The sequence below is a fragment of the Dipteris shenzhenensis genome, chromosome 17 (genome assembly GCF_047967505.1).
Source record: "Dipteris shenzhenensis isolate YYH24624 ecotype China chromosome 17, Dip_SZ_1.0, whole genome shotgun sequence".
NCBI lineage: Eukaryota > Viridiplantae > Streptophyta > Polypodiopsida > Gleicheniales > Dipteridaceae > Dipteris > Dipteris shenzhenensis.
The window spans coordinates 17,944,498-17,957,327 of record NC_141612.1 but is presented as its reverse complement, the minus strand read 5'-3'; the positions used below and the strand labels follow the sequence as shown (position 1 = coordinate 17,957,327).

Here is a 12,830-nt window from a genome sequence, read left to right as displayed (position 1 = left end):
GGACCTTTATTTCTCTCAAATGCTTGGAAAATTAATGTATTATGCGTCATGGTTTAGATGACTTAAAAATGCCTCAAGTAGTAATCATGGGTTTCAAGCTTACATTTCTATGCCATTGGATGTAAGAAATTCATCCTGTCTGGGGCAAAGCCATCATCCAATAGAAGCATGAACAGAAAATCGATAGGGAAGGGGGATAAGCAATCAAAAATGGAAAATGTATTTAACATATGTGTGTGTTGATTATTTAGACATATGTGAGTGAGTACATCTCTATGTATGTATGCATGTGGTGTTGCTATACATGTGTCTAATGATTGACAATGGATTGGTATGGCATCCTTAGCGCCTCCTGAAGGCCTATGGAATTGATCCTTAAATAATATGCACTGCCAAGGCCATTTCTAGAATTCAAAGAGTAGAGAGAAGGGTCCAAATGATTAGCTTTCACATATTTGCATTCTTAAAAGGGTTTTACTTCTATGCCCCAAGCTTTCACATATTTGTATTCTTAGCCTCATTGCTTTAAAGGATTTAAACTCGTCTCAATTCGATCCTCTTATTTGAAATTTACCAAAGGAGACATAGCAAAGCTGCCTACGATGTGAGAGGTGTTCCTTTTGCGAGTGGTGCAAAGCACAAAGAGAGAGAGCAAAGAGGGTGGGAGGATAGCGCACAATTGCGCGACACGTGGCAGATGGGTCGAATCTATGTGTCCACGTGTCATGCTTGGCAAGTTAATCACTGCAACATCATCTGGTCCGCAAATTTCCAACATGTCATGTGATTTGCACAATCTGCGAACTTGCAACAAGTCATCTCATTTGTGCATTCTTGCACAGTCCAACTCTGGTCCAATGGTCCGTTGCAATCCAGCTCTGGTCTAGTGGTCATGGCTGCAATCTACGAGTTTGTTGGCTCAGTCGCCTGCAACCGCCATGTCAACACAAGTAGACTGAGCAGAGTCTGTGTGGCGAACTTGATGTGTGGCGAGACAAAGTAGACTGAGCAGTCTGTGTGCAAACACATGGCCCACTCAACCAACAGACTGATGCGTCACAATCTAACACCTCGACTGCTTGTCCGTGGTCACCACATTTCGTGGCCGCATGCCAAATCCCCTACTAACCTCTATGTGGTGTTCCTCCGAACCATCGCCTACCTCCCGAACCTCTCACAAAGCTCCCTTTTCCTCTTCCCGAACCTCCAAAATTGCTCCATTTGAAAACCTCTTCTTAAAGAATAGAGAGAAGAGAAGAGAAGAGTAGATATCATCTTGAGAAGAGAGATTTTCTTAAGTCTTGTTCTCTTCTCACGCCTACTACACTCCATTTCGAAGGAGTTCTCCACAATATAACATGGAATATGCATTCCAAACTATATTGCCAAATGAATGACAATGCATACATACCTTTCGCCAAAGTATACTGCTCTAATACATACATACCTTTCACCAAAGTATACTGCTCAAATTTCTAAGGTGTCCAATTCACATTGCCCAAATCTTATCTATTAGATATGTCGCACTGGGGGGTCCTATGAGTCCCCTCCAAACTACGTTACATCCATCTTACTCACCTTAGTCATCTTGTCAATGCATACTGATTTCCTCTTGACCGGTGGTATAAACTTGACTTCATGCAAAAAATATGTGCTTGGAAAGGGAGGAAAACAGTTTAAGCCCACCAAAGAAAAATGCTTGGAAGAGAAGTAGAGAAGCTGGAGGTGTGGGCAGAACAAGGGCAAGAGGTCCGCTATATATGCACCAATATAATCAACCCTCCTTGATTTACTCACAGATAAACAGACACACACACACACACACATACATGTACATGCGTGCATGCACACACACGTCCTTTTTGTTCAGTAGTTATGATGCCAAGAATTTAAGGCAAAGCCTAATCGCATGTTTAGTCCACATATACATGAACCATCCATTAACTCGGTCGCTATGAGCACTGGCACTTGAGGAACAGACATAATTCACATAAGCTACAACTGCTTTTCAAGTTCATTTTAGTCTCTCCCAAACCAAAACTTACAAGCCAAAAAGCTTATTCAACATAGGACACCACTAGAAATTCAAAACAAACAACTACAAAGCTAATCGTTCTACATTTCTCTTCAGCTGACGATGGAGATATTGACCCTCCAAAATGTCTCTATGCTTGCCAGACTCAAAAGGAGCCACAGCTAGCATGACGGTTGTGCAATTTTACAAATTTGCAATTAACAAAAATAAAAATAATGCTTGCAGCAGCAACGATAGAAAAACTAAAAGGCTCATTCAAATGAATGATTAAATTATTCTCTTGGTGAACATACCAAAACAGGCTAAAAAGCACCCTCCTAAATTCACCAAAGATAACAAAAGCTCCCTCAACAATTCAGGGAAGCCTGTCCCAATATATACACTTACACTCCAATGTTAAATCATGCACCGGTTGCACTTTTCACCCGTACTTGAGGATCTCTACCAATACATACCTTGCTATCTGGCAGCCAGAAACTGCAACACCTCCTATACTGATGTGGAAGCCACAATGACCATGCCAGAGCAAAATGGAGTAAGGCACGGTTGTTCCCAGAATCCAATTTTGTCAGGCCATAATTATTTGACAAAATAGGGCAGCAAGATGCACAGAAAACAACTCAAAGAGCTGCCTTGGCATCAACAAATTTGTATGAAGCCTTCTTACCTTTCCCATTTTGAAAATTCTAGGAATTTAAGAGCAGTAAAGCTCTCACTTTGGCACGAATGTCAGGAGGGACTTCTGGTGCTGCAACTTTATGAACACAATCATCTGCAAGTATACAAGGCTTTGCATTGGTAGCTTCATCTAGAGCATTCTTGCTATCTGAACTATGATACTGCTTGTCTTGGTCGGCTGCATTGATCTGGGAGACCCTACTTTCCTTGACGCCTGATTTCCTTCCAGGCCTGGACCTTTTCACTTCACTGGGGCTGACTGACCTGTGTCGATGATTATCATATCTTACCGTCTCATCTGCTGAATCTGACTGGTAAGCATCATGATGTTTAGTTTTGCCAGATCTGTGTTTTCCATCTTGATCTTCACAGTCATGATGTGATTTCCTCTTTCTGTGATTATGTCTGTCCTTGTCACTTTCTGTTTTGTGATGATCCTTCTCTTCAGTACGGTTTGCTTTGTGACCATGAGATCTTCTTGACTTGTGATGACTCCTATCCCCAATAATAGAATCTGTATTCTTCTTTTTCTCTCTAACTTCACTACTCTCACTGCAATGCGACCTCTTACTACCTTCATCATCATGGTCACGATGCATCTTCAATTTCTTGGAATAATGATTATGGAGTAGACTCCCTCCATCCTCTTTTGTATTTAATTGGTGCATACCGTGAGAAACTCCATTTGTTATGACTTCAAAGGAAGAGCCCACTTCTGCAAGAGACTCCAGATCCTGATTACAGGCTTTACTCGAATCCTCTAAAATTTTAGAAGGATGGGAATCATCGACTTTCTTAACATCTGAATAAGTGGTATCTGCAGGTGCATTGCTGCCACTCCCCACTGCTTCACTTCCTCCTGCCCTGGCTGTTAGCGAAGGCCCAGAAGGTTCACAAATGCCTTCAGACATACTTTGACCACTTTTGATCATTGCTGCAAACATCTTTGCTCTTCTGAGCCTCTCAGCCTTCCGCTTCTCTGCTGGAGTAAGCAAAGCATCGGCAGAGTCTGCCTCATGAGCAGCAGCAAATGCAGCTGCTTGTGCGACTGCTTTGGCGATGCCAACCCCATCTTCACCAGACCCCACAATATTGTCACTAGCATTCAGACCTTCGCTACCACCTCCGGCACTGACATCTCCAACACTATTGAGAACTCCTCGATGCAGTCCTGAGGAAGTAGTCCTACTACATGAGATGTCTTGCTTTACTGCTCTTAGTCCCCTTGTAGCTGCCATCACAACAGCAGCTGCTGCATCTGCAGACATTCCATATTCTTCATTCTGACCAATTTTTGGCGTAGACCGCAAACAAGAATCCTTTCCAGCAACCATAGCCTTTGATTCAGACACCGCAGCAGGCAGTCTAGAAGTGCCAGCATTTGCAACGGTAGCCGCAGCTTCAGCACTAAGGCCAACAGCACGATCAGCTTTAACACTGTCTAGCTTACCAATGATGTTTCTATTGGGTTGAATGAATTCCTTCTTCCCATTCATCATTTTCATTTTTTTGGACTGAGACAAGCTTCTTGAGACACCTCGATCTTCAGATGCATTCGCACTAGAGCTCCTCCTGCTTTTTTCTTCAGATGGGAAGCCCACGCAATTTGCATGTGGAATATTATCTTGTGAAGACGACAACGCCTTCTCATTTCTCAAATTCAGAGTCACCTTTCTCCCCTTCTTCATTTTCTCCTCCTGCAATCCAAGGAAAGTAGTCAGCCCAACTCAGGCATTCGAGCATTAAAGAACCTCACCATTTTCAACAAAAGAATTTTCTTCTGACACTAAAACAGTACACAGGACAAGGGGAAGGCTCAGTTACAGTAGTATACTATTATTACCGAAAAAGGTCATTGGAAACAGATTCTTCATTTCAGAAGAAAATACAGAAGCTGAAAGCACAGAAAGAGGGGTCCAAAACGACCAACATTCCACACAATCGCTTACCTCAGCAACTTCCAGGGCCTTCAGATAGTAAGAGTGATACTCATTCCAGGGAAGCAGGAACTGAAACCGACCATCTGCCTTATCCCGATCTCTCACAACTGCCTCAAACTCTTTCCCGTTTCGTATAATGAATTCAACCATTTTCTCAATCACACGCTTTAATGCCAAAGGTGGCTCTGGTACCAACTCATTCACAAGAATCGGTGAAACCTGAGACAACGCCTCAGGATCTTCGACAGTATTTAGAGTGACATCATTATCAAATCCAGAAGTGACAGGCTGGCCATTGCCAAAAGAACCATTTTCTGAGACTACTGCATCTGCAGGCAACTGAAGAGGCTGTGCAACCTCTTTTGATAAAGTGGAATCAATGTCCTTGGACCATTCCTTGCTCAGAAGACCACTCTGATTCAAGAGTCCATCCTCCATACTTTGTTCCTTGCCTGTACTGTAGTCATTCTCATCATCGTCCTCATCACCAGTACCATAAACTGATCCAAGCAGTGACAGTGACTCTCCAGCGTTTCTCACATCATTTGCGGACCTGTGGGCTTTACTGGCAGTTCCCCCCACAAGTTCTGGATTTCCCACCAAAAATCTAAAATACTCATGCAGATAGTGGTCAGGATTAAGGAAGCCGAACATCGCATTGTTGCCTTGCTTGACCCTCAAAATAATTTCAGACTGGCCACCATGTTCACTAACAAATTTTGCTGTTCTCATCATAATCTGATGGATCTTCTGAGAAGATGGCTGCATTTAACACAACAATAACAACATAGCATTAACCAAGAGAACTAGGCCGCATAGTCAAGGGAATCGAAAGGTCATCCACTCCAAGCTTCAAACACGTAAGCATGCCAAGCTTCAAACACGTAAGCATGTCAATTAGCTATTGCAATAAGCACTGCCAAAAAACTAACACCTAGAGACAAGCAAAATCTATTGCCGCAAACCATGTGTCCAAATAGCTGCAATTGATCAAGCAGGCTGTTGCCTCATCCACAAGCCATAAAACTCTAAGCCCTTAAGCCCACCTGCACAATGACATGTCATCAGTCTGAAACAAAGAGCCCTTACGAGGGTATCCCTCACACCACACCTGGTCCGCCATCAATTAGAAGACATACTGAAACTTCTGCACATCGAACCTTCAATTCGTAAAAAGTGCCAACCATGTAAAATGTCTACGCTCGTCAGCTTTGAAAATTAACATTAGGACGCTCGGAAGGTGCATAACTCAGTCGAGCAAAGTAATAAGAATTACCATCTTTGAGAGTAAGAAATCTGGAACAGCAAACGGTGGATGAAAACTCGTGCTCCCATTTCCACCCTCCAAATGCATCCCGTTCTCTGACCCCTTCTCAGGATAAGAAAATTGAACCGCCCCATACTCTCCTGCTGTAGACTTTGAAACTTCTGAAAAGACACACCAAATATCGTGAGCAACAAGATCAGGTACTCATAATACAAAATCAGAAGAATGAGGGGTAAGGCTGAGCCACAAATTATACATGCAACCATCCTTAATTTAAGACCACGTGTATAAATCAACCAACAATACAGACATATTAAGAGTTATTCCTTCTCAAATCACATCACAAGTTGCAAAGAAAAGAAAGAGGAGAGAAGCCTCTTACTCTTGTTTGTAGAGGAAAGAGAATGGAGTGAAAAAATATCCTGCCTGCACGCTTGCAAAAATGAACTAGAAATAAGTATGTCGTTGCCGCTCGTTCAGCTGCCCTTCTCTCCATCTTTCTCCACCAGGGCGCATTTCAGCAAAGTATTATTTAAGAGTATTTTTTAAACAGTCGCATTGTTCTAGCTATTATTCCACCTAAGACTAGTAGATTTTTTTCCTTTCGTTAAGTTCTTAAGGCAGGTCTACGAAAACCTAGATTCCAGGGTATTCACAAGCGAGAAACCCTATGAACAAGCACGTATTGCGTGCCGCATGAAGTCTCTACAGGACTTTTGACAACTAAGGCACCCCAACGCTTCGTCATGATTTGGGGATATCAAGATTTCGAGAACAGAGACAAACCGGCAGCAAAGCTTCGGCCTCTCCAATATAATAATCTTTAGCCAGAGTGCTATAAGTCTCTCATGCGAAACCTATAGTAACGTTTCATGCTCTGGAGGTTTTAAACTTGCCAAAGCGCAAGCTCCCACAACGCCAGGATCGGCGTTCCTATGGGCCCTTGTGCATACCTCCCATCGAATAAACAAAAGCCTCTTTTTGAATCCCTGAGGTCTACATGGAGGAAAAGAGCACGAGAGCATTTACGAAAGGGTTCGTGCGTACCCTCGGCGGGAACTTCGCTGTCCCCAAGATCGTGGAGATCCCTATACCGCTCGTAGTCGAGCTCCTCCTCCGTGGTGTCCAGCAGGGGGGGCGGGGGTCGACGTTTGCGGACGCCGGAGAGATCTTGGAGGAGGTGACGCACATCGTAGCGATCGATGAGGAGGGAGAGGTCACCATTCCAGGGCAAGAGGGCAGAGGGGGAGTTGATGAAAGAGGCGAGGGGATCGTCATCGAAGAGGAGGGCATGGAGGCCGGAGAGGGAGAGGTCGGAGGAGGGGAGGAGGGGCTCATGAAGGCGAGAGCTGAAGGCTCTGAAGGGGGGCTCGTCCATGGCGATGGCGATGAAGACGCAAAGGAGAAAACCCTAAAATCTGCAGAGCACCTTCACAAAAACACAGACAGAGATGCTGAAGATGATGAAGACGATGAAAACTATGAACTTTTAGCCATTTTTCACTGCCTTTTGAAATCCGGCTGCCCAACCCAAGAGGTGGCCGCGGCGGGGCTGTGGAGATCTAATCTCCACCGTCCGATCGAGTCCCTCTGAAACTCGGGAGTCGGAACATGACCCCCAGAATCCGGCAACAACTCATCGACTAAAATCCACGTGGCACTTTCTCGCTAACCTTTACGTGGCCAGGAAAGGCCACGTGCTTGCCCTTCCCGACCAGAATCCGCTTCCTCCGAGAAGGGCCCCCCCACAGCCCTGTCAAAGGTTGGGGTCGCACATCATACGATCTCAGCTGTTCGATTAAGATTTCTTCAGGATGGTAACCTACACCCTGCCCATAATAGCTACCCGTTTTCAGAAAAGGACAAGTGGCACGCTCCCCATGCCTTTGATTGACGGAAGGGAAAGGGAGGGGGAAAGGCGTCCCCCCTCCCTTTCCCTACTCCTTGCTTACAGCCCACACCCTCCCTCCTCACCCACAGCTTCACGTTCTCCTCCCTCCCTCCTCCCGCCTTCCACTCAACCCATCCTCTCTCCCCCTTTCTCCCCTTCTCTTCCTCCTTGTCTTGGAGAGGCCTTCACAACCCCCTCCTCCTTTTATGCCTAGGGTAGCAGAACCTTCTGGATGCAGAGGCTTCTGGAAGAAGCAACCAGCCTATTGCACCACTGCCATAGTCAATTGGTTGGGCCCCCCTCAATTAAATTGAGAGCTTACATTAATTGCCCCCCCCTAACAGAGAGAAATTAATTAATAAAGGAAGTTTCTCTCGCTAAGGGGCCCTATTTGGGAAGGTAAAATATTAGGTAGTTGTAGTTATTGGCCCACCGACTTAGTTCGTGGTCGCCATGGACTGGAAATGCTTCTTCGCTTTAAATCGCACCGTTCTTGAGCTCTGGAGGTGGAGGTTTCCATCATTGCATGGAAATTCTCCTTGGCACTTAGCCTTTTCCAAAGATATCCATCCTTAAATCGGAAGGTTTTACCTCAGGATGCAGTGTAATTGTAGAGTCGAGAACAAGGGTTGCAATTTATTCAAGATGCTTGCCTCCTTGAAAGGTTTCTTTTATTACGTTTCTTAAAGTGTTTCTACGATTTTCTTTGAGAAACTCTTCATCACTTGAACCATCAGTGACACAGAATCTCAAAGGGGAAGCAGCTTGCATTATATACTTGAGATGACCCTCCCCCACCATTTGAACCATCAGTGGCACACAATCTCAAAGGGGAAGCAGGTTACATCAAACCTCTATGCATGAACACGAGGATGTCATCAAGACACATAGGAGTGTTGGCCCCCACAAAGTTCAAATGGAAATTATAAAGGATCTAATCCATGATATGGTGATGAATGCCTATCGCAAAGAGGGGGACATGTTGGGAGACCTGTAACTATGTAACTTCTTAGATGAATTGTTTCCATTAGCACAAACCAAAAGGTGAAAATTATCATATAATATGTAAGAATTTTTATTTTGTTCATTCCCTTGTGTTCATATATCAATGTGGTTATTGATTTTCATCTTGCAAAGAATGGTTGGAAGAGCAAGGAGAAAAACATTGCCAGGAGGTAGCAGAGGCGAATGCACTGTTTGTGTTGTGGTTTTCTATATGTATGGAATACTTCATCTCTGCAATAATCTATGCATTGCCCTTTGCTTTTGCATCGTTGTTCTTTGTATTTGTTGTGGGAACTTGGCCAAGAACAGTCTCCTGAGGCAATGGGCACGAACACAAATACTTTTGGCAAAGGTGGTCTTCCATCTGATGTTCCACTTCATACTTAAATTTAGACTTCCATTTCTTCTTTAGCGTCATGGACAGTGAACTTGTTCTTTGTGAATCGTTATTTCATTGTTTGTTGATTCGATACATGTGCATATGGTGGTAAGTGCATGCACGTCTAGACTACATATAAATCTTTTATTCTATGCAAGCAAATGATCAGGTGGTCGTTTGCAGAGTCACCAACCTTAGGGAAGGACAAGGGAGTTGAATATGTTGACCATACTTATTCTTACGATAGTCCTCTAGTGGTGACTAGTTCGGAAAAAGCGCCTGGCTCCTTGGTAATGCAATCCTCCATCAACAAATCAGCAAAGCGGTCTTTGTGAAAGGCCTTCCAATCAGCTGCCAAGCAAGCATATGCGAAAGGTACAAAACATTCCTGGTGGATTTTCCTTTGTATTTGTTGTGGCCTTGCTCTTCGCCCGCTGACAATTTGATGTGTGCTTTTGTATGCATGTATGTTTTACACAAATAGCCGCTTGTGCACGTATTGCTACACATACAATATGTGCGATAGGCTCCCCTTAGTGTGTGTTGATGACTCACGAAGCTTGTGAGCTTTGCAAATTCTTTTGTGGATGCTAGCTTGTTGTTGGTTGAAAAGTTGGGCCGATCTTCTACCGAAACATATATGCCAAGATAGATTGCTGGAATGATTTAACGTAGACAGGATTTGGTTTGACGATATGGGCGAAGGCCGTGAAGTATAAGGTTGGCGTAAACTTTTTTTATTTGTGTGCTTTTCTTTGCTCAGCAACTCGGCAAACCTTCACCATTCAACACCTACATGCTGCAACCTAGTCTTAGAAATAAAGCTCTTGTATTGAATGTTATGATTCAATTAGATTAACTTGTGCTAATACTGGAAGAACTTAATTAATAAGAAAACTCAAAATTCAAGAAATGGTATGTTGTACAAACTTCCATTAAACTTTAAAGTTCTCAAAGAAGGTTTGCGTAAAACATTGCAGCAAGTAGAGTATCTACCAACCAAAGGAAGGGAAGTGATGATGAGGTCAACTCTTCGTGCGGGTCAGGTCAAAGTGATGGGAAAGGGCTCCCATTGGATTTTGACGACCAAAACTTGCAAGCCATTGTCCCAACATATGGTGGAGTTAATTTCCCACATAGCCAAGCCATAGAAGGCACCAACCCTCTCCCATTATTGTACATATGGTAGCTCACTGGTTGTCTTGCTATCCACCTTGACGCCACAACCGCTATAGTGAAGGGTGAACCCTTCGACAGCACTATTACATTGCTCAATGACCACATGTGTGAACCCTTCGACAGCACTATTACATTATTAGTGACATATGTGCCATATGTCACTAATAATTGTAAGTCCCTACAGAATATAACTATGGCAATGGCACTAGATTATTCATGGTCATCAAAGTTAACATGGATGGAGGAGTTGCTGATTAGTTGATAATTGCTGACGGCCCTAGGAATAAAGATCATGCTATGGTAAGTACACACATAACAAACCCTTGCAATATGTTATAATTTGCACAACTTTAAAGAGTGTTTTAAATGTCTTTAAATTTGCAACTTACTTTCATGAATGAGCGCAAGGGGCTCTTTGCACGTCAAGTGCAAGAAGACAATGAAGAAGGCATCGTGATGTACACATTGAAGAATGTGTCGTACATAGTGTACAAAACACTTTATGTGTTTTTGACTTCACAATTTGGCTAATATATCACGAAGAGAAGAAAGAAGAGCTCCATCATGTTTCTATGACCCAAGTCGCGAGACTTGGATATGGTCGCATGATGCTAATTTCCAACCCTGTCTTTCCTATTTTCAGTATGAAATTGTTTTGGCCAATGATGTTTGCATTGTCTTGCAGGTGAGCGGCATGATAGTGGTTCGTGGAGGTGATGAGGTTGCCGTGCAGTTGCATGGCACCCATGTGGATAGCATTTTATCATTGGAGGGCCCTTTCTTGCAGCTTCATAGTGAAAGTGTTCTCTAAGTCTAGTCAATGTTTCATAGCATTAAGTGTACTGGTACTTTCATCGTGAATAGGTCTGGCCGCGTTATCCCTTATGAGGCAAATGTTTGATGTATGATGTAATGTTTGTAATTGCTTTCTAAGCATATGATCACTATTTTTAGACACTTGACTCCATTTTCTTATTCATGAAACTCTCAAGTTCATTTACTTGCATTAGAAACACTATAAGAACATGGAAATCTCTTTTGAAAAAGAAGGTGCGGAAAATTACCTTGTTTGACCTTTGAACTAACTCAAGTTTCTTGAAAAGGCACCCAAGGTATATAGACATTAATGTGTTTGGTTGATGTTTTCCCTTCACACTCATACTCCTCATCAATGCATTGAAGGAAATGCAAGCTCTAGTGATTGCCCACGGAATGCCCTTCACAATGATAAGGTGGACTTGAGTAATAATTTTGCTTGCACCAAGGAAATTTGCATAATGGCAGCAACAGCTAACATCTCCACCTCAAGAACATGTTATATAGCTATTTAAGTAAGCTTTCATTGCGTTTAGGGTGCTCATTCAAAATGTTGTGCCAGAAATCCAAAACTTTCATTTCACGCAATTCTTCTAGATGAAACAAGTATTCCAATGCGAATCTCTCCTTTGTTGAAAGACAAAGAAAATGTGCGTATGTAACTTGGGAAAAACAAAATGAAGTGAAGCTTACATTTCATCTTTAAAGTGTCCCCAATTTAAGTGCTAAACAAGTTGCAAGAATGTTCATAGAAGCATATGGAAACACACGTTATCTTATTCACTCAATTACAAGAAGATATACTAGATTAAAGATGCAAAGGTTGTAGAAGTCATTACATTGAATATGTTGCCTTCCATTGCTGACAAAGAACGTACTTTAGAGATACATTCTCCTATTCTCAAGCAACGTACTATGGCACAAACAATGTCACAAAATCCAACAAAGAGGAAAAGAGATAATAATACTGCTTGAAGTAAATATGAAAAAAGAGTACAAGATTCTCCACAACATGCTTGTATATGTTGCACACTTAACATTTTATGAGTACTTTCTTAATACAAAATGGTATCAGAGAAAGTGAAATACCATTGAAGCAAAGATGCTTGTGTGCACTTTGTTTCAAGCATATTAAGAACAATGTTGTTCCCACCTTCTCCATTCAAAATATGGTTCTCCCAAAGCAAACTATCTTCACTAGTGTCTTGAATGATATTGAAGTGCAACTTGTTCATTATGAATTCCTTTTGCACAAATACGCGAGCTAAGCTTTGATGGACAATATGGCCTCAAGGAAGCATTGTGAATGTCTTCATTGACATTGAAAGATCTCAACGTGTCCTCCCACGATTCCTCATAGATGGTGCAACTGCTATGGTAGCCATCAAGAGAATATTTGAGTACATAAATAATTATATGAGTGGCTTGGTGAGACCTACTCTTACAATTCATGCATTGAAGGAACTTTTACTAAGCCCACTATACAAGGAAAACAAGGTCCAATTGAACTCAACATGGGCTTCGCGCATTGAAAGCTTGCAAAGTCAACAAGCGCAAGAAAATCCACCAACCAAAACTAATCTACATGATGCAGATGAGAACCTTGAAACTAATATGAACAAGTCATCACACGATTTGGG

General features: G+C 42.7%; 1 protein-coding gene across 4 annotated transcripts; it reads right to left on the bottom strand.

The window, feature by feature from the left end:
- Window positions 1-2,210: 2,210 nt before the first annotated feature.
- On the bottom strand, window positions 2,211-7,379 carry LOC147891785 (SWAP (Suppressor-of-White-APricot)/surp domain-containing protein). 4 transcript variants are annotated; one of them, XM_087389051.1, is made up of 4 exons: window positions 6,968-7,379; window positions 5,930-6,081; window positions 4,663-5,415; window positions 2,211-4,410 (listed from the first exon to the last, which is right to left on the bottom strand). In XM_087389051.1, the coding sequence occupies exons 1-4, from the start codon at window positions 7,296-7,298 to the stop codon at window positions 2,722-2,724; spliced, it is 2,925 nt and encodes a 974-aa protein (XP_087245177.1). In that variant the 5' UTR covers window positions 7,299-7,379; the 3' UTR covers window positions 2,211-2,721. The 4 variants fall into 4 exon arrangements, with proteins under 4 accessions (XP_087245177.1, XP_087245178.1, XP_087245181.1 ...); XM_087389052.1 differs by lacking the exon at window positions 6,968-7,379 and adding an exon at window positions 6,303-6,809 and having other exon boundaries at window positions 2,214-4,410; XM_087389055.1 differs by lacking the exons at window positions 5,930-6,081; window positions 6,968-7,379 and adding an exon at window positions 5,588-5,895 and having other exon boundaries at window positions 2,214-4,410.
- Between the last annotated feature and the right edge of the window lie 5,451 nt (window positions 7,380-12,830).

Bases quoted from the DNA above. Each gene is read 5' to 3' on its own strand.
- LOC147891785 (XM_087389051.1), bottom strand. From the start codon at position 7,298: ATGGACGAGCCCCCCTTCAGAGCCTTCAGCTCTCGCCTTCATGAGCCC. The intron at 6,082-6,967 runs GTACGCACGAAC...GTGTCTTTTCAG, and splicing joins CAGCGAAGTTCCCGCCGAGG to AAGTTTCAAAGTCTACAGCA. The intron at 5,416-5,929 runs GTAATTCTTATT...TGTTAAATGCAG, and splicing joins ATTTCTTACTCTCAAAGATG to CCATCTTCTCAGAAGATCCA.